The sequence below is a fragment of the Harpia harpyja genome, chromosome Z, assembly GCF_026419915.1.
Source record: "Harpia harpyja isolate bHarHar1 chromosome Z, bHarHar1 primary haplotype, whole genome shotgun sequence".
Lineage (NCBI taxonomy): Eukaryota > Metazoa > Chordata > Aves > Accipitriformes > Accipitridae > Harpia > Harpia harpyja.
The window spans coordinates 115,039,448-115,060,092 of record NC_068969.1 but is presented as its reverse complement, the minus strand read 5'-3'; the positions used below and the strand labels follow the sequence as shown (position 1 = coordinate 115,060,092).

Genomic DNA, 20,645 nt, shown 5'->3' with positions numbered 1-20,645 from the left:
AAACAAACTCAAAGCGTTAGAGTAATTCCGTTGATCTATCCCCATTCGCTGCTGCAGCGAGGTGGTCGGTGAGGCAGTGGGAGGCGAGCCGCAAACGAAGCAGCTGCTTTTCAGTCGGACGCGCTGGAGATTGACCACTCTTCCAGATGGGATGACAGCATCGGCGCTGGCGTTTGCTGAGAAAAGCTTCAGGCGTCATATAGAAATATACTTTTAGATCCCTTCATCCCCCCTCCGACTGAAAAGTAACAAACACTGCCCTTACATAAACCTAGTGAACTGCTTGGCTGGTTGTGACAGTGTCAAGTGTCACTGGAAAACAAACAAACGTTTGGAAACGCTATTTCCACATCCTTGGCTGTGCCTTCTCTTCATTGCCGTGGTGGTGAAAACGTAAGGCACAACGAAGGAAGAGAATATTTCATTTGGAGGTATTTTGCATGATCCGGGAGCTTTGGAAGCCGATAGCCTTCGCCAGAGAGCACAACTGCAACGGCTGTAACAGGTTGTCATTGCGTGTTGTAACGGGCTTAGATAATTTTTTAAATACCACACAGTCTTGATTACCTAGACCTCAATAATCTGAAAAAGCCATTATCCAAACAAGGCTATGTCTACCGCTTTTGAATTATTTAATGGGAAATTGCCCAAATTATCTGAAATCTTCACTGCATGAGTTTTTTCGACGCCCATCAGGTCTTGTGAATAATGAAAGCTGTTTTGTATTCAAGCTTCTTGCAGGGAACTTTTGTGTATTAGCAATCTTTAACTCTCAAGCATGCCGCACTTGAAAGACTCGGGCAAACCCACACCTTTCTATACAGACCTTCCTCCAGGAACTGCCATTGGATCCAACAGGACTTCAAAGACATTCCTCTTTTTGAAAACCTCATCTCCAGACTACTGCATGTGTAAATCTAGTGGCTGGTTCAGGCAGAAGCTGAACGCACCGGGGATGTGTGATTTTGGGGGTTACGCCTAACATACCCCTCAGCAATCGTGTCCCAGCCACCACTTTGGATCTGAGGACTGAAGATGCTCAGGTCCTTTGTGAGCAGGTCGAGGTGATGGCAGCTGAGCAAACAATTCAGGCTTCAATTCTTTTTCTTCCATTTTCATGATCAGGCAAAGGGTGGTTCATTTTGTTTTTATTCCCCAACATCTAATGTATGTCAAGCAAGAAAATGAATCTACTTTGTTTCCGTGCATTGCATTTGTGGTGGGTTTGGTATTAATTTAAGCAGCAGACCAAAACCTGATTACGCCAGCGAGGCCCTTCAGAGGAAATTGCCATCTAGGTTTGAAAGAACCTCAGCAATCACACTGAAGAGAGGGGGAATGGCATTAGGATGATGATTAGGACACCTGAACCCACCTTTTTACCTACAATCCCACCACTGGATTTCAATCACCGGTCCCCAAGGACCTGTCTGAACTGACTGAAAGCAACAATCAAATAGGAGGAAAAAATCAGTCATTTCAGGATGAGTTCCCTGTGGACCAGCAGCACAGACTCTCTGTGATGTGAAAAAAATACGTGTAACAGATTGACATTAATCTGTCAATAATTCAGACTTGATATGCAGTAATGTTAAGGGAGAATTATAAGAAAGTATCAGCCCTCCAACTATAATTAATATGCCAGAGCACGCTCGTTAGGCTTGAACAAAGAACAGACGGCTGCCGGTGCGGCAGAGGCTTACAAGGAAGTTGTGAAGGTGAGGCTGGGGGCTCGCGCTGCGTGCGTGCGCTTTCCCCGGATCACGGTAAGGTGAAGAATAGTTATGGGAACACACAAACCTCAAATTATTACTGCAGAGGAGCAAATGTGAATATAGAGCTCACTCGAGAGAAGAGACGAGTGATGTGAGATGGGATAACAGTATTCACATGTATAAAAGGATCTGCAAAAGGAAGAAGACAAACTGTTCTTTATGCCCGCTATAACAGAATCAAGAAACAATTGGCTTAAATTTTAGCAAGTTAGATATTAAAGAAAAAGTTTCTAACAGCGAGGGCAGCTAAGCCTGGGAAGACACTGTGTGGAGAGGTCGTGTAAGTGCTATCAGGGATGATTTTAATGAGTGATGATACTAGATTCTGCCTTGGGATGAAGAAGAGCTCCTGAAGACTACATTTTTCTGGGAATAACCTTATGAATAAAGCACAGGAAATCATAAGTACAGTGAAACGACTGGCAAACCTGCAGAAAAGACAGGATTGGATTAGAGAGGCAGCGACTTTTCACTTTTAGGGTGTTCAGTACAGACTGGAAATTGCAACTGGAGCTGCTGCTGGAGAAAAGGCAGCCCGCAGCCGGTTGCTGTTACCCGACCGGACTTATCCTGGCTCCCAAAAAGCACGGCAGCAAGATTTGCATTGGCTACAGCTTATACATCCCAATGACAAAAAGCAACTTATTTCCAAGCACTTTAACAGCAAAGAGCAGAAGAAAAATACTGTACTGACTTCTTCCAGCTCCAAAGGTCCTGTCCACCGAGAGGGTCGGGAACGGCACCGGCCGAAGGGTGAACTGCGGGTGCGGGTATCCGCAGGTCGGGGACGGCAGGATCCCGGGGTACTGGGCACTTTCTAGTGTTGGCACCGGAATGGCACTGACCACAGCTAAAAGGAAAGCAGGAGAGAGAGATTACATGAGTGCTTTTGGAAAATGAAAAAAAAGCCCTTAGAGGGTCAGTCGGGAACCAGAAACAACCACATTTCCAAAGCAAAGTACCCAAATCCTCGGTATAAAACATGCCCCTGCCCACAGAAGCCACCTCTGTATACAGAAACATGCCTCTCTGGTATACATTGGATAATTGCAAGTGCAGTCTGCAATTACTTATCTGTAAAATTAAGTAGCTTTTTGTCTGTGTTCCAGCTATTCAGCCACATTTTGAGGGGTGCTTTATATCCCTTGACAAATAAGTGAGAAGGAACGGAGCAGGCAATTTAAGGGCTTATTTCAGTTGTCTAGGCACACACAGGTCCCCAGTGCCTTTTCTGATGCCTTAGGAGAGCCTGCTGCCCCCAGCCGCTGCTCTGGAGGAGTGTGGGCTCCTGCAACTCCTCCGTCACTTCTCCTTTATTTTCAACAGTCAATGCTTGAAGAGTGGGTGATAATAACGCTATACAAATCATAGATTTCTCTGTAGCTTTTAGGAAAAACTTGGAAACTCTCATTAAAGTTTTGCCCAGCTAAACAATAAGCTGGGATTTTTGGCTCGTTGCTGGTAAGGTTTGGCTTATCTAGCACCTTTCACACGTGAATTATAAACAATGCTGTAAACTTCAAGACAGTCATTACAATTACTTCTAGCTCCTACAACATCCATTACGCAGACTGGCGAATTGGGCTACCTGCCCAAGGTCACACAAGAAGCCATGAGGGTGCCAAGGTTTTACGAGGGTATTTTTAAGCACAGGGCTTTCAGCGAGACAAGGCTGCACTTCCAGAGGTAATGGACAAGTGTGGAGATGAAGAAAACTCATGAAGCCATGCTAACCTGGGTGATTTGAGCTTCAGAGTTGTCTGGGTTCAACTCACCCACCCTTAGAAGAGAATTTCTACTATTCAGACATTTCATTTTGTCTGTATAGGACATTTTTATTGACAATATTTATAACATGGCTGCTACAGTGAAAAATATCACTCTTTATTGAATCCTATTAAAGAACAACTTGTTTTTCAAAGTCCATTCCTTCATTTCTTTTCAGGGTGCAGATACCTAGCACTTTAATTTTTAAAATAAGACAGGATTACTATTCATTGCAGTACTCTATTGTAGAGAAGCTGGAGAAAAGGTAACATCAAACATTTTCAATAAATCTTTGCAATTTCAAGCAGATACGACAACAAATCTGTTCTGCCATAGCCTGTCAGCTATTGAATTTGCACTTAATATTGATATACTAAGACACCGAAAACAGAAATTCCCTGACCAAATCATGGAGCTACCTAAACACTGTTCTACATTTAAAATGTAGTGTATCACGTAAAAAAGGCAGCACCCGAGAACAGCTTACAGAAATGACAAAGTAGGACAGTTTGAATTGTATTCAAGCACCCCAGAGGCTGCCAAAGCAACTGAGTTGACATGTTCCTATTTCCCTGAAAAAAAGAATTGTGGGGATTTTCTGCAATTTTCGGGAGGGGCACACACAGAAAAAAAACCTCCCCACAAAACATAGCAGAAATCTCTCTCCAAACTGATGTACTCTGTCAGCATTTTATTTTCATCTTCCATAAGTAAAGATTACCAAAAGAAAACAGGGGAATTACAGGTGCAATACTTGAATGTGATACCCTGCAAAGACTTTCTCAATTATTTTTCTCTGTAAATACTCCTCTCCATACAACAGCCTTGGCATTTGTGCCTGCCTGTATTTCAGTAGCATTAGAGCCATCAAAGATATCACTAAAACCTTATCAAATTTATCTGGTTTATGCTCCTTCCACTTCAGTAAGCAAAGGCGCATTATGGAGTATATTTGCTCTCACAGACTGCAAATACTGATTATTGAGATGAGCATGAATACTTCCAGATTTGGTATTTAACAATTAAGAGTATGTGTTTTTTACTTCAGAATTACAATGTTGTTTCTTCAATCTATTTAATCACTCACTGCTGACAATTTCTTTCAGTATCAAGCAAACAGAGAGAAATTAATTAAAGCATCTAATCTGACAAAGCCTCAATTTTACCTTCTGGGGAAAAAAAAAACATATTCAGCGTAACTCAGCCTGCACAAATGCACAAATAAGACTTTTATAAATCTGAGTTTAATTCTTTGCAAACAATTATAATATGCTGTCACTGTAGATTAGATTGATACTATCAAAAATATAAATAAATAGAAAAAAGGACATCATTCCCCAAAATGCATCATTTGACTGAAAAAACTAAATAAGTTTAAGAGCACTTTTATCTCTAAGCTGTATGCAGAACAATGTTGACTTGACTTTTACTTAACTACCACTGCTATTGACCCATCGTAATTACAATTGATTCGGTTCTGATTTTGCTTACACCACTCCAAGTCTATCCCTTTTCTTGGACTGCTGCCCTCCTTCAACCCAGGCCAACCCAGCAGGAATCCCACTGAAAAAAAGGGCAAATTGCCTGATTGTGAGATTAGTGTGGTTACAAGACGGGAATATTTCCCAGGACGCAGCCAGGTGGTGTAAGAGCTTTCTCCGCCTCAACCCAGAGATCTTTCTTCCAGATCATAGAGAGGGTGGAGGCTGAAATGTGGTGATACATCCAGCCCAAGGCGTGAAGAACTGGAATTCAGTCTCTCCCTGGGCACCTCTGGTTTATCCTTGTAAGGGCTGGGTACTGAGGCTGAGCAGCAGGACCTGAATCGCACGCATAACGAACACAAATTAAGGGAACCAATGCTAGCTCCTCCTAAGTGATTCACTGCACAAAGCCATGGTAGGTTATTCCCTCTCCTCTCCTTCACTCAGTTCCTTCTATTTTTTTTTTTAATATATCATTTATGATGTGCCCTTCCACAAACCTACAAATAGGCACTTACATTTAACTGCCAGAGCTAGAAAGATGAAATGGATTTCTGTCAGTATATGTTCATTTTTCTTAAGTCAGAGTACTTACACAGATGTACCAATTCCTATAGATTTTTGATCGGATCTATTTTGTGAGGTCAAAGGTAGAACTTCTAGCTAAAAGCTGAGAGCTACCAAGAGATTGATCACAGGGCTGCTCAGAGGAAAGGTGGAGACCCAAAGCCTCATGCTCCACCGGGGACTTGATCAGTGCCAAACCCTCTCTCCGGTGCCTGCGGGCTCTCACTTAGCCTTTTCCTTTGCTCAGATGTGAAACAAGGTCACTTCAGAAATTTTAATCAGTTCTGCAGGATGGGAGAACCTAATGCTCTCCAGCCTTCCTGCCTTTCTTGTGTACTTTGATGCTTTGAAAAAGATTCACTTCATCTATGAAATTTGTTCAATGATAAATGCTCTGTGGTCACTAAAATTGAACACCTATTAAAAATATCTTTTCTCCTTGTTTACTTGGCTTTATGAGAGAGCTGCTCCACATTAAAAATGCATATAGGGGCATGGCCAACTACTATAGACAAAAGAAAATATAGCAGAAACTGCAATAGTGTCCAGCTGATTATAATTATTACTAGTAATAAGACCATCACAATTTACATCTCTGTATTGCAAAGCCTTCTGCTCTGGCAGCTTGAACTCTTACCCCCGTTTTTCAAGTTTTATAGTAGGGAGACAGAGGGATTTATCCATCACTATCCACCTGGTAAAAATAGACACGATGACTCTTTAGGCTTAACCTGGGCTGAGTCTAGCAGAAGTCTGATTTCTGAATTCTTTCCATAGTTTTTCCACTGATGCGTTGTGAAGCCCTGGCAAACTTCCAGGCCTTTTATGGGTTTGGTTTTTTTTAGACGAAGAAAACATTGCTAATGCTATTTAACTTTACGAGGCATAACTAGATCATATTTGAAAGATCGTACGAGATCTTCAGATGGGTGAGCACAGCTTGCGGGGTGCAGAAGGGGGCTCGGGGAAGGTCCCGGTACTCACGAGGGTTGTTTGGTTGTGAATCCATGGGGATCATGAGCTTGGCACGGGTGGCTCTGCGGGCAGCAAGCGAGCGCTCCAACGTGGACATGCTGCTTCCGACATCTTCTGTCTCAGGCCCTACAGAAAAACAACACAATAGCTCAGCTGAAAATGCTGTAAATGAATGTTTCTCTTCACTTTATATCTAGCAGAAAGACCAATAGCGTTTTTTTTTAGAATTCTGTGGGTTTTAACCGATCATTAAATATCACCACCTGCAAAGAGCTGCACAGACTATTTTGGCTGCCTTCTCTGAATAAAATCATTGCATTTTTCTGTAAGAGAATTAAGATAGCGTGTCCCCTTTGACTCTGAAATTATCTTGAAAACCCCATTCACTTCATAAAAATGTGACATTTTTCTTGTAACTTCCCTGCTATAAACATACTTTAAAATTCAAGTATCAAGAGCAGAAAAAGGCTGCATAAATTCAGGTACCCACAAAACCTGGCAGCCAAGAACTGGTCTTTGAAATACATCTGAAGGATGAAAATGACCTTCCTTGTGAGATACCACAAAGTCCTATGTCTTGATTGTCTGGTAATTCACGGTGGCTCTTCCAGTCTGTGCATCTTGTTTTTTCTACAGCAACCATGGCAAGCTGAAGATGTGCCTGGATCTTCCCCTTCTTTAGTCCTGGATCACAACTAGCACATCTACCTAGATCAGAGAGCTGAGATACGCTGCCTGATGTCCAATCCAATCCAAAACTGTCTCAGCAGCTATATATATTAAACTCTCTATTTAGCTACTGAAATATGGATGCTCTAACTTAGTCACATTAGTATAGGATATTTGAAGTATTCAAAGATTCTAGAGAATACACTTGTCAGAAGGAAAGTGTGCTTGGAACTGGATGTTTAGTGGAGTGAATTGCAATGAAATAAAAGCTGTATTTCTCTCTTCATACCTTGTCTCACATGAACCTTATATTTATGTTACTTTTGCTATTTTAATAAATCATGGATTTAATCAGTTTAATACTGTCATACAGGTAAGCTTAATACCCACTCAGACTATTCATCTCTGATGAACCCAAGTGAAAACATATTCCTTGAAAAAGAAGAAAAAAAAAGATTTGCATGAAAAGACTTTTTTTTTTTTCCCAAATCACTCTTCTCTGAATTGCAGGACTGAAATGCCAAGTCTTCTATCAACGGCCATTCAGAGACCTAATTGCTAGTGAAAAGCCAGGGACAATATTACTGAACTGCGTATTACAAGGGAAGAAAGATAAAGGCGTTTATTTACGGTCCAAGGCATTTACACATAAAATACCTAGCCCAGCCTTTGTCATTAACTTGCTCATATGCTGTGATGACTTCCTACCATGCACTCGCTTGCAAGCCTATTGCAATCAATGGAGCTCTCCCACTGACCTTTCTGGGCCCTGGATCAGCTCTCCTGATCATCAGCAATAACTGTTTAGGCAAAGGGAATCTTCTGGTTATGTTTTCCAAATATCTAATATAACAAGGACCTTTGCGTTTAAAACAACAGAAATCATTGTCACAATTATCTTCTAAACAGTAAACTATCAGCCCAAAACACAATGTCAGAGAAAGAAAATTCGATCCATTTAGAAAATTGAAAACTGTTCCTTAACTTTTCTTTCCCTGCAAGAACAAGAGCTATGGAAAAGGGATAAAAACAGCAGAGGTATCTGAAAAAGTCACCTTCATTATTTACAGCCCCAACCGATATTCTGGAATTATTTCACTCTGTCACCCACAAGCAATGCGTTCACGATGAACTCAAGACAAATATGTTTATGCTTTCAACTTCCGTGCTGTGTTTCGCCCTCCGTCCCCCTCTGTACATACCACCTGCCTCTCCCAAGACTTTCTGTTATTATGGTGGGAAAAATGTTATCAGCTAAAGTGAAACCTGGGGTGTGCTGTGTGCACTAAGGTTAAAAAAGGGGGAGAAACCTTGCTGAAACCACATTTTTCTTACAGAATTTCTTTCTTCATATCTCAGTCTCCCTGGCCCAAATTCTGCTCCTGGTGATGCTGCTGACCTTCTTCCTGATCATGTTCTCCCTTTGCTCCATTTTCCATTTCTTTTTTCCCCCCACTTCTCCATGCCCCCTTTTTCCTCCCTGTTTTTCCTAGCATGGTACGCAAATTTAACAACATTTGACTTCCAGTTGAATTCCTGAACTTAAAAAATTAGAATGGTGTAAAAATCAAAACTGATGGCTTTTCCCCTAGTCTGAAACCACTGCAAAAATCATCTAGGAACGTCTCTCCCAGCACCCATACCAGAGCTGGCAATTCTCCCAATCTCCTCCTGGATCTTGCCAGGTTTCACCCTCTCCTAGAGACTCCACGTGCTGGGCTAAGGTCACTAACCACCAATACCAAATTAATTTAAAGAAAATTTACATGCTGGTGATGGAGAAAAAAAAAAAATTGGAGTATATGGAATGGGGTTGGACTAGATGACCTTCAAAGGTCCCTTCCAACCCAAACCATACTATGACTCTATGATTCCAATTTCCCCAAATCTCCAAGTGAAACCCAAGCAATTCCTGTCTCTCCTGCCCTCGGAGCCCCTCACCGGGCTGCGGGGTGCTCTTGCTGCCCAGCTGCGTTTCCGACTGGCTGTGGCTGACGGGGGTGATATCCTGGCAGCTCTGCATCGGCGAGTCCCTTCCTGCGGGATCCGAGCCCGTCGGCTTCTCGATGTTCTTCATTTCCATCTCCTCGTGGTGTATCCACAGATCCGGGGGTCTCAGGTCCTTCTGGCTGCCCTTCCTTTTACCAGCGCTATGGGTTGCACGTTTCCTGCAGCAAAAAAAAGATCAAAACTGTCACGTAAGGACGTTTTTCCCCTCCATAAGACCAAAAGAGTGATGTCTCCTCATCGGTGTCTTCCTAAGGAACCCCTCTGGTTGTGTCCTTCAAAGGACAGCACTTCTCTTGGTGTGGTCCTATGCTTCCTGCAGTTTGCTCCAGGGGATGGGCCTGGGGCTCAGCAGGGTGGGTCATTTTTTTGCACCCCCTGATGTAGAAATTGGGGAAACCCACTCTTCCTGGAAGAGAAGGGAAGCAGCCAGTTTCATCTCAAGAAGAGCAGCACTTGTGGAGTGCCTGCATTTAAAAACAGCGACTGAAAACTGCTGAGCCCACTTCTGCCAAGTTATGTGCATCTTACACCTTCCATAACTGCGTACGGCATAGGTTATATTTCTTTAAATACACATTAAAGCAGTATTTTTATTGCAGAAAAGCTCAGAGATCTGGAGTAGCATTTCCCAGAGCAACATTAACTCTCCTCTCTCTATGCACACATATTACAATAAGCTCTCGCACGTCAGAGGACCACCTCCTCCGGGGAGCACACCGCGCCACGAGGGGATGGCACTGCTCCGCTGCTCTCCGACTTTCACCTCCCCTCGACTACGCAGGCTATTTATAACAAAATACGCATGTTTTTCTATGCTAAAGAAAAGATACGCTCCTTAAATATGGAGCACAATGTCTAATTTACAGCTGTAGAGAAAGTCTTATCAGAAATCTATCAATTTAAATAACTGGAAGAATAGTTTTTCTGGCTTACTGTTAAGGTTTTTTTGCTCAATAATCCAAAAGTACTCTTGCCCCTGCTTTTTTTCCTCAAAGTACTTCGTGAAAGGAAAGTCATATTATTGTCCCAAGTGGAAAAGTAGAAATACTTGTGATATACACAAAGCTGCAGGCAAATATTTTCAAATTCATGTGCACTTTTAGGTAACAAAAAAAGAAAACCTTGATTTCCAGGGGCACTGAGTGCTCTCAGTCACACATTACCCCCGTTGTACGCTCACGTGAAGGGAAGGCTCTTTCCCGAATCCATGGAAAGCAATGCAAAACCTCTCACTGGCATCCCTAGGACTCGCGCCGTGTGTGTTATTTGTGTAGGTGTGCTCAGATAACTGCCCTTCCCATCACACGCTGCAGGCAGTATTGTGGAAGGTGACATGGGGTTATTTTACCAGAAAAAAGCTTGAGGAAATTTTAAACTAAAAGAAACTCCAATTGTTTGAATCTATTTCTGTTCTTTGCTAAAGTTTCTCAGCCTGGTCTAGAAAGCAAGAGATGAGCGTTACAACTACGTGCATCACCAAACATTTTACTTTCAAGAGAAGGAACAAACACGTCTTATAATTTAAAATGTCACCAAGGGCACAGCCCTGTCTCATCCCCAGGAGCTGACGGCAATGACATTTTACTTCAGCAGAAATATCCCAGTCCTCAAACTGCCACCCTTAAAGGCAGAAATTGTTCTAGGCCCTTTGACTGGTTGGTACCCCAAAACCTCTTCAAGGGTCAAAAGATTAATTTTAAAAAGTGATCAGGAAAGTTAGCGGTGGAGGCGAGGCTGGGGTTGTTCAGAGGTTTTTGTTTATAGCCCACAAGAAATGAGAGTGTTGGCTTCTGGTCATAATGACTTCCTATGTTTAGTCTGTTACTTGCTAATTGCCAAAACTTAATAATTAAAACGGTAATATTTCAAGAAACAGGAATAAAGAACATGGAATAAAGGCAGTTCTTTAACACCTTCTTGTACAGACCCTAGTACCATCCTGATTAACACCTACAAGAATAATTATGAGCACTTTCATTCAAACCTTAACGTATGACCCGCCTAAAGGTAAAAAGTAAAGTTGTCTTTTCTGTCTCATTCAAAAAAAGACCATAATTTTGGTTCTAAACAAGGAATTACTTTCTTCACTTCAGAATACAGCAGCTTTTTTGTCACTTTCCATCGAAAATAATTCATTTCTCCAGGCTTGAGCTAGGCAAGAGAAATTTCAGCCCCAAAGTAATTTTATACACAACTCAAAATAGGTGGTTATAATGAATGTGTCATTCCAACCACAAGTACAAAACCGCTACAGCAATGATATCATTTAAAAATATATGCAATGATCTAGCTTGGTTTGCATTGTTTTTTCTCACAAATTATTGATGTTCTGACAGCCCATGAGTAGCAAATTGAATCAGAGCCAGGAGTGCATACAAGAAGGTCATCAATAACAAACGAAAATAAATCTTTCCCTGGAATGTTTTGTTTCTGCAATGCAGAAGTTGAGATTCAGCTTCTGAAAATGCATCTACTCTCATTTTCAGGGGGAGGCAGGGTCTTTGCTGCACCAGGCAAGTACATTTTATCTATAGAAGACAGTCATAAAAGCTTCAACATCAGCTTCAAAGCTCAGCTGCAGCAATGGAAGCCGACGCTTCAGAAGTTTGTGTTGAGATTTACAGTGGGTTCAAATTTAGTCCGTTACCCATTTTATAACTGGAGCAGGGGTTAGGAAGACAAGAGTTTGGAATTGAAAAAATGATCTCAGACGGCAGCGTTTCTGTTGTTGTTCAATTGTTTTACAACATGAAATGCATCCAGCTTGCATACCATAATGATATATATTTTTTTCCTAAGGATGGATATAAAAACAGAATTCAGCTCTGCCCTTAAAATATATATTATGGTCATGCAATCTTGAATAATGACAGCAGAACTTAAGCTGTACCTTCAAAATAAATAAACTCTCTGGAGAGGACACTCTTCACTCTTTCACATTGTCTGCTTCTAACCTTTCCAGCACACCACCGCCTGGGCAGTGACTTCAGCCATTATACAGCACACCCATAAAGCTCCTAACAATATACACATGCTACATAGGATAATTTTTCAAATACTCCAGAGTGAGATTACTCTTCATTGCCTTCATTTTACAGTTACATCACCCCAGAGAAAACATTTAAGGTTATAACAACTCAGCCTAGTTTCTTTTTTTAACAACAATTGAAGATGTCTCTATCTGAAGATCTCAGAAATAAACTGTTCTCCTGGGCAAAACAAGTTTTTGCTTGTAAAAAAACCATGGGTAACCATCCAGTCCTGGGCCGATCGGACGTCTTTTCTCACGGAGCAGGGACAGTTTCAAGGCAGGACACAAGCAACGGCCCCATAAGCCGTAACCACCTCCCGCACGAATCCCGAGCCTCCTGCACTGCTGTTTGCAAAGCACTTTGAAGATACTCAACAATGAATGCAAATATTACTTCACCTTAATTATCCTTCCAATGCATGAGTTGTTATTTTGTATTTTCTGCTCTTTACTCTTAACCTGGCAAAAATGTGCACTGTGCCTTTTGGGCTATATTAAAGGAAATTCAACCGGTATAGAGGTCCTGTCCAAAAAAACAACAAAAAAAGAGAAGAGTACAAAACAATTCTTCCTCCAGAAAATCTCCCCCAGTGTTTACAGACGAAAAATTATTTCAGGTTGGCCTCTTTATTTCCTGCCAGCCGTCCTGAAAAGCTGAAACCAGTACCTGCCTCTCCCATCATCTGGCTTCATGGGCCTCTCCCCCGTGGTAAGATCCAGCCTCACACCATCGTAGAAGAGATGGGGCAGAGGCCACCGCTAACGAGCTTCCCTGGCGTGGAGGACACGCAGAAAACCAGGAGCGTCTCCAGGGAACGCAGCAGTGAAATACGGAGGCTCTTCAGCGGCTGCCAACTCATTCCCCGTTAGTTTGAGTTTGATTACGCTTTGGTTAATGCCTCCCCCGAGCCTTCCCAAATGTATACTGACACATCCCTGTTACTTATATGGGACTTAAACTAGTCTTAGCTCGTTTTTTGCAGCCTCTTTTTACACCGCTCCCCCACCCAGCATACTAATTGCTCGGGCACTTGTTCAAGACCATGCTTCATTTTTAATGGCTTAAATATGCACTGTTTACCTACCAGGCTCAGACTACATGTCCACCCTCACCTTTTCTCCTGTGGAAATCACAACTTTGTGTTACTAGTCCATAGGCTAATTGTTCTGGCACGTTACAAATTTTTGTTACGCCTCGAAGCCTTAAAAAAATTCCTGGAAGAAGCAGGTCCTGCAGTGTATGCTGTACAAAGTGGTATTTTCCCTTATTTTCAGATTCAACTGGGATTCATATTCTCTAAGCTTAAGCTCTGAACTGACCTGCCCGGACCAGGAGTGCCCTGAAGGACGGAGCTGATGGGTGACCCCATCGCCCACCCTCCCTGGCACCACATCAGCCGACACTGCCAGTGCAGGACGGCGAGCATCTCGGGCTGCGGAAGACGTAATTACGGTGAGGGTATGAATCTCAATTACTGCAGGAGCCGTACGTTCCCCTTATGCGCGACTGGGTAAGTTATTGCACCTGAATCTTTACTCACATTTTTCTCCCCTATTTTTTACTGGTGTCAAATTGTCACAGGATTTGTATGGCTGATATTTCATTCTGCCCTAGATGGCAGAGACAGAAAATACCTACTAAGCCACCTAGGTCAGTACCAGGTTGTTCTGTATAATATGCTTTATTGTGCTTTGTTCAGCCAAGTTTTAATTAACTTAAGAAATATGACTTTCCTCCACTGAAGGCTTACAGGAGATTATTCCATCACCTGCAAGTTTTTGCTCTGGGGAAGGACACATGCATTATCCAACAAGACTTGGCCTTTACCCTCACTGCAGTCCTTTTGTTCAGTAGTTCATCGGTGATTTTAAACTAAGAACCAGCTGCCAATAAAAGCCTGAATCTAAACTCTTTGTGTCATAGTGTGCATCTCTCCAGGCAGGTCAGAAACAAAGTCATTCCCACCAACAACTTCTGTTTTGAGGAAATTCAGGATTTTTCCTGTTGTGCTAAACTTAAGATCCGTTGTTTAATTTTTATTGCCCTGTTTTTTCCCCACTTTCAGTGCAGAAATGGTTCGTTTGGGGCAACTTGGGTGAGATTCACCTGTCCATAGTATAGACATTTAGAAGTTAAACAGCAAATCCAAATCCACCAGCTTCACATTTTTTTAATCACTGGACAGCAATAAGCATCGTCAGATGGCAAGTCTTCCGATGTCTAAGGCTAAGACGAATGATTCTTTGAACGTTCCTGCTCCTCCCCAGGGGCTACAGAGGAGGTCAAGGTTGATTAATTCAAACTTGGATATTTAAGTTTTAGACACCTAATTCTGGACAGATGAATCTGTTTCTCTCTCTTGTAATTCCCTTTTTCCCTGTCAGAAACTTAAGAGAGCTTTAGCCTTGATTCACCAAACTCTACGCAACAGAAGAATTTCCATTGCCTTCAGACGATGGCCTGATTTTCAGGTGCTAAGACTCACAATAGAAGCAGATTTTCGTATCAGTTCATCATTCGACTACTCCAGCACTCCTAAAAACATAGGCCCTTACTTTTCTGCCTAAACGAGAGCCTTCTTATTTAAAAAAAATCTACCCTCAAATATCCATCCTTAGAGAAAGCGCTTGCCCCAGTGACTGTAAGACACTACAAGCTGCCATCTGCCCGTGCTTGAGCAGCTCAAAGCTGATTTCAGGAAACCTGGGGGCTGTTTGGTTCCCTGACCATCCCTTCTTTTATCGTGCCGCCCTTTTTTAAGCATCAGTACCAATCAACATAATAATGCCTGGCCTGTGCAAGCATTTATCATTCTTGTGGGCAAACTATGATTAAACTTTACTTTCTCAGGTCCAGTCTTTCATACTAGCATAATAATACAATGAATTAATAGTAAAATGATAGTATAATAATTTTCAATGCATTAAATACATCAAACCCAGCTCTGTTTCAAACCCATTGACCCCACTCCTAATTTCTCATAAAAACTGAAAAGAAGCTTTGTGCTTTACGCTGCTGCCCTTTTACAGCCTTTCAGAGGAATCTTAAAGATTTTTCTTCCCTGTAATTTTCTATAGACTGGGTGGTTTGTTTTTTTCAAATATACGAGAATTATCTGGAGAACAGTTCTGGATGCTTTTTACTGGAAGACTTTTGGAGACAGACTGTCTGGAGAGGATAACGTCCTCCCAAAGGTTAGCAAGTGAGCAGGACTGTCTGTGTTTCTTGGCCGTGCAGGTGCAGGGCTGCAGACTCAGAAATTCTCACAGCATCACCTGGCACAGACAAATACTTTTTTTTTTTTCCCCTTTAAATCAATGGAATTGATTCTTTCCTGTGTCTGAATTATACTTGGCAATATAAACAACAGAGAGCTGTGCAGGGCAGACTTATTTTTCAAGGTTCGCCACGTCAGAAGGTACTTATTCTCCATGGTTTACTCCGGAGCCTGGGGATATTCTCCACTCACCAGCAATGAGTAACACCTCCAAACCCAAGAGATCGAGGCCCAAAATGCAGTTCAGCCCCAGAACCCACGACTCCGCAGCACGAACGCTATTGCCCGTATCTATTTTGAAGCTGAGCGTCACTGCCTTTTCCTTCCATCCCCCGCGCTGAGAACGTACTTTCTCTGCTGTGCCGAGGAGCGCCTGGTGCAGATGACGGCCACCACCACCACCACCACCACCGTGATGACACCGACGGTGACGACGATGATGACAAGGAGGTTGCTGTTCTTCTGGGGGGTGACGCTGCCGTGGGGAGGGTGCATCTGCCCGATGGGGGGCTCTGAAAAAAGAGAAGACAACGAGGGGATGGTTAGCGCTGGATTTGCTCCCCTCCCTCTGTCACCTGTAAAATAAAACACATAGAGCCTGTCAGGTGGCATGAATTCCTCTGAAAAAGCAGACGGAGGGTGCAGAAGGGTGCCATAAAGAGCCAAAATTTATGTCTCGCTGCCTTTCAGTGGTATAGCGAACAGCAAAATATTTAAGCAGTAACGACTTTGCATTTTCTGGGTGTTAATAACCTGGTGTTGGGAGTCAATAACTCTCAGCTCATTTTTGCTATTATCAGCTGAAAATGGAAATACAGGGACTATGGATTTTTTCTTTACGGCCCATATAGTCTTTCTCGGTATTTACAGGCAAATATATCTCTTGTGTACCAGCCAACCTGAATGCCCGATTCATTTGTCAGTACTGCATTCACCCCACAGTCAGTCTTGCATCACATTATATTTCGTTTATTGCTATGCTGACCAGATCCCTGTGCAACACTTGAGCAGGTTAAGGGCTCAATCTTCTGAAGTGATGAGCTTCTTGGTTTCAATGCAGCAGCAAGACTGGGACTGAAAATCACATCATTTCTGGTGTCGAGTTCCAGTCAAACTGACTTCAAGTACTGGTCCCTTGCTTTCAACAATAGTTTCCCCATTGCACTGGGAATAGGACAATTTATATTTTTATAATCTTGTTTGATAACGCCTCTGTTTACACAGCGTTGGGCCATACGTTACGGACACCTGCACAAAACAGCAAGTAATCCTTTTGCTCTGTCTGCTAAGGCAATCTTCCAGGCATCCTATAAGATTACAAACTCACAAACCCCCAAATATCTTTCCACTTAAGCTTGGAGAAAAACTAAATATTCGGTGCAATGGGATGCAAAAGGAAGAGCTGTGCTATAGCGTGTCCAAGGTTTCACAAGAAAAATAACTCAGGAGTTTTCGTATGGCATCATCCCCACGCACAACCTCCCATGTACAAACTAAACTAGACTTGACTGGGATTTCATTTTGCCTTTAGTACGACTGAATGCGAAAGGAGTAAAGGACAAATCTTTCCAAATAACGGTTTTAGTTAGCAAGAGATGTAATTTAATTGTAATATTCTGCCTTGATTTTCTGCCTTAATATCCTTTCTTTACACAACTAATTATGCTGTTTAAATAATTTGCCCTTTTCTCATTGCCTTTTTCAGGCAACTGAGTAAGATAAGCAGCTGTGAGTGCCATCCTTTCGGCAATACAATGGTCTAGTACAGAAATCCCAAAGACTTTGGGGTTTGGTTTCTTTTTCATTTCCATGCTGAGTAAAAGGCATTGAAGGAACATACCACATAAAATACAGCGACTATCAAGAAAAACAAATTTTTTTTCTCTCCCTACCCTTTATTGCAGGCCCTGGAAGCTCTCTCTACTTCTCGAAAGTCAGTTTTCCTATATTTATGATGAACTACTATGAAGAACAGGAGAAAAGCCTTAAACAGTGGTGTGTTGGCTGCAGCAAAGTAGGACAGAAAGAAGTAACAAAATTTTGCATTCCCTCCTTGTCTTGACTGAGGAGAATAATCAGTGTGAGTTAATCGGCTATGTGCCTTGTAATTATTTTGTACTTTCAAACCTCACTCGATACCACATTTGAGGGAATCTTGTCTGTTGTTTCATTCAATAATGTGAGATGACAATGCTTCATTAAGTAACGGAGATGGGGTCAGGAATAAGAAGTTATTGATGGCGTACCTACTCCCCAGCTGGCACTGATTAGGTTCAGTTAATTTTTGTTAATCCACGGGGTTTCCTCTCATTTCTTCCTATTTTAGGGCAGGATTAATTAATTTTAAAAATGGTATTTTCTGCAGAAAGCTTAAATTGAAATATAATAACGTAAAATGCATTTTACAATTCTTTTTAAGCTGTTATTTTTTCAGAGGCGTTCCCATGGTCTGAGATATATCTAAAACACCTCTTGCGATGGGATGATCATACCCAGCGACGTGCCTTTCAGAGTACTGCGTCAGCTGGAAATCTGATGGGTAGTTTGGGGATCAGCTTTAAGAAAGCCAAAACAGAATATACGGTGACCTGACCCTACTCTTTGTCAACATTTCTGGTTAAAACTACGGTCTGTTTTGCAGCAGATATTTTGCACAATGGATGGGATTTTCAACAGCTAACTCTTCTCTACAAAACAGCCAGCGTGCGACCAGTGGGCACGGTGGGTGGCCTCCAAGCCGTAAGAGAGAGGAAGGAGAGAGCAATAAAGAGAAGAAAAATAGGAGGTTGTCACCAAAACTGTACTTAATTATGGAGCATGGTTGGGTGGAGCCTGTATTTACCGTTCAGACTGCTCCTGTCAATCAGGTTGGTGTCCACCGGCCAGTAGGAGCCATCCCCGTGACGACCTGTTGGCAGAAAAATGCATCAGATACAGCGTGACAGGTAAACCAGCAAAATCAAGTTTGTTGCTTGAGACAGCGCCTATCTGACAACGTTTAAACCATTAAACAGCGCGAGAAAAGTCATCCCGTATGCGCTGGGGAAAATCTGTCATCAAAGTAGGCTTTTGAAAGCAAGCTGAATTTCAGCCCTTTGAGCAGCTTGCCTTGTTCTGTTGGTTTTTTCCCTCCTCCAGATGTGCTCGTTAGAGTGACAAACTAAGGTGTGATGGCAGCATCCGTCTGTGCTCCCTCCACGGGTGTCGGGAATAATTCAGACAGCTGCTTTTGCACACAAGCAGTTGGAACAGCAGCAGAGGGATGGTGCTGTACAGAAAATCGTGGGCACGTTTCTCCACCTGCCAGGTGGCTTTCCACCACTATTAAGCAAGCTTTCTTTAATTTATTTTCCCGCTTTTGGAAATACAACTCCAGAACTGCTTGTTTTTTACAAAAGGATCGCCTCTTTTCTAACCCTGACATAAAAAAAAAAAAAAAAAAGAAAGAAAAAAGAAGGGATATGATTGTTATTCCAAAAATGTTTTGGGTGTTGAGGCAATATTTGCACTCCAAATTAATATAGTAAAATTTCAGGTCTTTGTCTTTTCCCCTGCTTTATTTTGTCCTATTTATCAGCTTTGGGCTAAAGAGCTGTGACGGTATGTCCGTGTTTCTGCCAAGACCAGCATCTCTGCTTCCTCACGTCAAGGTGAATCACAAAGGTTGGTAAAGTCCTACCAAGCTCTTCTTTGACTCTACCGATACGGGATTGAGCAGTCAAAGTCCATGGCAGAAGTGGTTTGGGGTAAAAGGCGCTCTTCTGGCAAAGACCAAGCTTATGCCACCAGCCTGCTGTGGCTATCTCATTCCTCCAAAGCTAATTATTTTTTTCATTAAGTCAAACGAACCTTTCCAGGTGGCACAGTCTCAGCTGATGCCAGTAGTGCTCTGCTGGGACAGTGGTTCAGGGAAAAGACATCTTCCCCCTAGAGAGGCAGAGGCTGCTGGAGCAGAGCATTGACTCCGACTCCAGAAGAGCCCTGGGCACCATCTTTTTTGGCACTGCCATCCCTTAGGTCAGACAAATAGTACCTGAGGGTGGGTTTTGGTTGGCGAAGGGCTTATGTAAAAATTCCGAAAATTTAGTGCAGGGCAGGGAATTACCAGGGCTTACTGCAGATAACTTCTGCAGCAACCAACCACCGCCTACATCAGCTCTCTTGGCAAATTAGCAAAAAACCCCACATTTTCTCACTTTCCTGCAGTTGTTTGTTGCTGCTGTGCACTGTTGAACAACTGCCATATTCCTCTCCAGAGGTACTTGTATTTCTGTGGATTGTGAAGAAATTCACGTGCATAACTTTGTCTACCAATTTGGAAAGTATTTTGTGATGAATGGCCCTAAACAAATGGAAGATGATTATCATCAGAAGAGACTTCAGTGTAATCATCTTTTCAATCAGCGTAATTGCACAGCTACAACAACTTGATCCCAAGAAAGCAAGGTTGCAAAATGTTCAGCTGTAAAAGCAGACAAAATAGAGATAAATGTAAGGTATATAGTAATTCTGTTTACCAAGATGACACTCTAAAGCAGTCCTATTCATAGTACTACACTGCAGCGTGTGAATATGTTGTGACCCTGGGGTTATATTGTGCTTAGGAAATTGGGTATCTCCATGGGAGACTGCTAAATGTTACTATTTTTTATGTTTAGCCCACACTGAAACATCTTAGCGGGAGCCTAATGTATTGGAAAATTTAGTCAGGATATCGGAGACTTAAAAAAACTAACCCTGCATGCCTGACTCTGAAGTTTGGTACTTTCTGAATTAGCATAAGAGCACTTTTCAAGGCATCACACATGACATTTTCCTTGTAAAAATATTTGCGTAAACAGCTGCCCATTTCATTTCTGGCTCTAATACAGTGGCTGGCACCTGGAGATGCCATTTATTTGGGATGGCTGCAACACGGAGCCAGCCAGGCAGCAACTGGGGAAAGGTTTGGGCTACACTGTCCATGTCGGGGGGGTTCTTGGGCTAGAAATGTTTCTGAAATGCTTTAAGTTTTAAAACCATCCCAAGGCAGCAGACTCTCCCAGTTTTACTCACTGAGGGTAACTCCAAAGGCCCAACTTCTAATCAG

At 42.4% G+C, this 20,645-nt stretch overlaps 1 protein-coding gene across 2 annotated transcripts in view; it reads right to left on the bottom strand.

Annotated features, from left to right (window-relative positions):
* DCC (DCC netrin 1 receptor) overlaps positions 1-20,645 on the bottom strand; it is a 572,411-nt gene that overhangs the window by 21,990 nt on the left and 529,776 nt on the right. For both annotated transcript variants that reach the window (XM_052778515.1, XM_052778516.1), the window contains exons 22-26: positions 18,399-18,464; positions 15,906-16,068; positions 9,179-9,405; positions 6,578-6,694; positions 2,470-2,625 (exon numbers count right to left, since the gene is read on the bottom strand). In XM_052778515.1, coding sequence (XP_052634475.1) covers positions 2,470-2,625; positions 6,578-6,694; positions 9,179-9,405; positions 15,906-16,068; positions 18,399-18,464 — 729 coding nt within the window. The remainder of the gene's footprint in view (positions 1-2,469; positions 2,626-6,577; positions 6,695-9,178; positions 9,406-15,905; positions 16,069-18,398; positions 18,465-20,645) is intronic.